Source organism: Meleagris gallopavo, chromosome 15, assembly GCF_000146605.3.
Source record: "Meleagris gallopavo isolate NT-WF06-2002-E0010 breed Aviagen turkey brand Nicholas breeding stock chromosome 15, Turkey_5.1, whole genome shotgun sequence".
Classification (NCBI taxonomy): Eukaryota; Metazoa; Chordata; class Aves; order Galliformes; family Phasianidae; genus Meleagris; species Meleagris gallopavo.
In genome coordinates, this window is record NC_015025.2 from 15739191 (window position 1) to 15742707 (window position 3517).

Below are 3517 nucleotides of genomic sequence, written 5' to 3' on the forward strand. Positions count from 1 at the left end.
TGGGGGGGGGAGATGCTGGCTGCAGGGCTCAGGCTAGTGGGGTTGGGAGTGGGCTGGAGAACCTGAGGACGGGGACTCAGGGCTGTTCCCAGTGCTGCTGGGATGCTGCAAGGAGCAGGGAGTGGTGTTTGTACCCAGAACTCTGCTGCCCGTTGAAGCAGGAGGAAAGGTTAAGCCTGGGGAGAAAGCCACGTGGGTGCTTATGGTTTAATGGGGAAAAAAAAGCATTTTCCTAGAATATATATGGCCAATTGGGCTCCTCCCAGGGCTCCTTCCCCACCAGATATGAGATTTGAATAGCTGCAGATTACATTCCAGTAAGCACTCAGGATATGGAATAACAGGCTGTGCTGCTGAGCACCGTGAGCAGAGCAGAGCAGAATCCAGCCCCACTGCCTTGGGCTCCCACTCCCCAAATCCTCTTGAGCACTTTGGAAGTGCAGTGGCCCCCAGAGCTTAAAGCTCCCAAACAGAGCTGTGAACTGTCTCATCAGTGTCACACAGCTGCTTTGTGCCTTATGCAGGTGGCTGCTAAGGAGGGGCTCAGCCAGGGGAGCTGCAGGGGGCAAGGTGCTGCTGCAGCGGGCCAGGCCAGCCTTGTTCTTGCCTCTTTTGGACCTCTGCATCCTGCAGGAACTTAATTAACCACATAGGGGAAAGGGAAGGTACTGAAGACGAGATGCTACATGCAGGGCACACAGATACAACACATTCAGCACGCCGAGCTCCAGCCCCTGACTCATGTGTGAGAAGCACAGCCGTGCTGCCCAAGAGCATCGCATGTGCAGTGCCTCTGCTGCCCGACCCAGGGACACGCAGAGATGCCATCAGATCAGGTGTGATGGCTGCGGGTGTGCGCAGGGCTGCAGCTCCTCCCCCTGCTTGCCTGCATGCTGCAATTAACCCCTCAATTACATCCCCTGCAATTAGCACCCCTTCTGGCTGCCCCTCCCGGCTGCACAGCCGCCTGCACACCCGTGCCAGGTTGCTTCTGCTGGTAAGGCTGACCAAGCAATGCAGGGCATGCAAACACGCAGGAGAGCCAAGCAGCCCGGCCGGTCCTTACTGTGCTGGTCGCTCCGGTCCCGCGTCCCGTCCACCTTGCCGTCCGGCAGGATCCGTAGGAAGTGGCCCCCGTTGCTGCAGTACAGGAGTTTGGGCTTCTTGTAGTTGCCCAGCGGCAGGCCGAAGCGCTCGGTCAGGGCTGTGAAGGTGGTTATCTCCCCCTCGGCCATGGTTCAGGCTGCAGGAGATGGGAGATGGGAGCGGGGTGCCGAGGTGCCCGCAGTGCTGTGCTTATAGGGACGGGAGGGATGGGGCTGGGACAGGTGCTGCTCCCTGCAGTGGGAGGGCTGGGGTCGTCCCGCTGGCGGCAGGGATGCGGTCCCTCTAATTGTACGCAGTGAATCCTGTTTTCTTTCTGCTTTCTATTGACGCACATGCTAAAATTATACACTGGAAAACACGTTTGGAAACCACCCAATGTCTGATTGGAACCCGCAGGAGGCAGCAGCCCGGGTTAATGGCTCTCACCATTATTACACCTTCCCGTCGTGGCTGTGACTAGAATTGCAACACAGGCGGCACGCTGCATAGCAAGCACTGCTTTGTGCTGTGGTGCTCACCTGGCCCAGGCACACACATGCTGAGGATCAGAACACAGCTTAGATGTTTTGGGAGATAACTGCAGGCATAGGAGGCTTCCACTGCTCGGGCCTTGAGGGGGAGATTTACCCACATAGTGATCAACTGTGTATGGAAAAATGGAACTCTAAATCCATCTCACGTTGTGCAGCCTTGCATCCCACCTGTGACAGAAAGCCAAGAGCCCAGCACAGACTGCACTTAAACCACCATGAAAATGCTGCCTCTCATAGGCAGTGTTCTTCAGGCTTATGGAGGGTGGATTTATGAACAAAGATGGGGCACGGGGTAAATCTAGTAATGTCTAGTAGGTCAGAAAATGACTTTAAATGTTATTTATTCCCATAGCTATGCTGTGGGACTACATAATCACTATTTATATGTATTTAAAGATTGTGAAAACATCAGTTGAGCACTGAGTTGTGTTACAGCTGCATTAGGATTGAGCTGGTGCCAGGTTGGTTCTTAGGAACAATTTCTCCTCCAAAGGTCAGTCAGGAGAGACTGTTCCTCCAAGTGGATCCCCAAAGCACGCAGAAGAAAAAAATACGTGAAAGTGCCAATTTTTGTTTTAAAGTTTTGATCGCTAAGGACTGAAACCATGGAAATAAGACTTCACTGCTGTTGTTGAAAACATGCCCAGCCATTTCTCTAGTCAGTTCCCAGACTTCATCCCTTTCTTTCAGATGTGCCCCTTTAAGGTCTTGTAGCAGAAATGCTGAGCCACAGCTCGAAGCAGTGATGGAGCACCTGGTGGGAAGGCAGGGCCAACCTGGAGGAGCTCAGCTGCATGCAATCACTGAGTGATGGAAGGGCTGGAGCAGGATCCACCCCTTCCCTGCCCTCATGTAAGGGTTGGCAGTGGAGGCAAGGGGATCTTGCTGGAGATCCCTGCATACCTGAGGTCTTCCAAAGGTAAGCAGCTTCTTTCTTTTGTCTCTGTGCCCATGGCTGTTGCATTTCAGCAACTCACTTGCTGCAGCCTGGGTCCTTGCTGCTCTGCTGACATTGCTGCACTTTTTGTTGTATTACAGGTCTTTATCAGAACAGCATGAGATATCCAAGGAGAGTAAAGCAAAGAAGCATTCCCTTCCCCAAGGCTGAGTTCTGTCTGGCAGTGCCTCTGTCCCAGGAGGGTGCTGCAGGCAGGGCTCCGAGTCCTGCAGGATCAGAAGGCAGGTCTCTACTCTACAGTAGGCCCCTACTGCCCTACCTGTAGAACTGTCCTCATCGTGCTTCCAGCACCATGTTGGCTGGAGCAGTGCCCAGTGAGCAGCACTGCATCAGATCCGAGTTTCCCCAATGGTTCCTACCTAGCCCTGAGGTCCGGCTCCTGGCCAGTTCCTCCCCCACTGCCCGTAGACTTGAAACTGCTCCAGACCTATTTCAATCTGAAAGCGTTAACCTTTCTCCAAGAGATCTGACCCAAGTTTTACAGTCACCTCCACTAGCTCATATACTTTACTTGTGGTTCAGCTCCACACCAGCTACTGGGCTTTCCCTGGGCAGTAGCCTGCTTGTCACCCCATAAGCCAGACAGGCCGTCGTGCTTTGCTGAGCATTAATCGAGGCCGGTGGAGTTGTGCAGGTTACTGGAAGTTACTTTTTCCTTCAACCCTTCTCAGAGGATGAAAGGCACCCGATGTCTCCTGGGAGCAGAGGAGCCCACCCTGCAGCCATGGGCTCTGCACAGGGTCCCAGCACCACAGCTGACATGGGTGAGGTGCAGGTTGGGGTGCGTTCCTTCTTCACTTGCAGGTCTGCACAGCCAGGAGCATCTATGGATAGCTTTAACAGAACAGCTCTTCTGGGAACATTGCCTTCACTTTCACGTATTTCCTTTAAGGTTTTTTTTGTTGTTGTTTTTTTTTTT

At 53.5% G+C, this 3517-nt stretch overlaps 1 protein-coding gene across 1 annotated transcript; it reads right to left on the reverse strand.

Moving 5' to 3' along the window:
- Positions 1 to 6: 6 nt before the first annotated feature.
- Positions 7 to 2424, reverse strand: LOC100551381 (fibroblast growth factor 1-like). The gene has a single exon (XM_010719229.2). The coding sequence runs from the start codon at positions 1233 to 1235 to the stop codon at positions 927 to 929; it is 309 nt and encodes a 102-aa protein (XP_010717531.1). The 5' UTR covers positions 1236 to 2424; the 3' UTR covers positions 7 to 926.
- Between the last annotated feature and the right edge of the window lie 1093 nt (positions 2425 to 3517).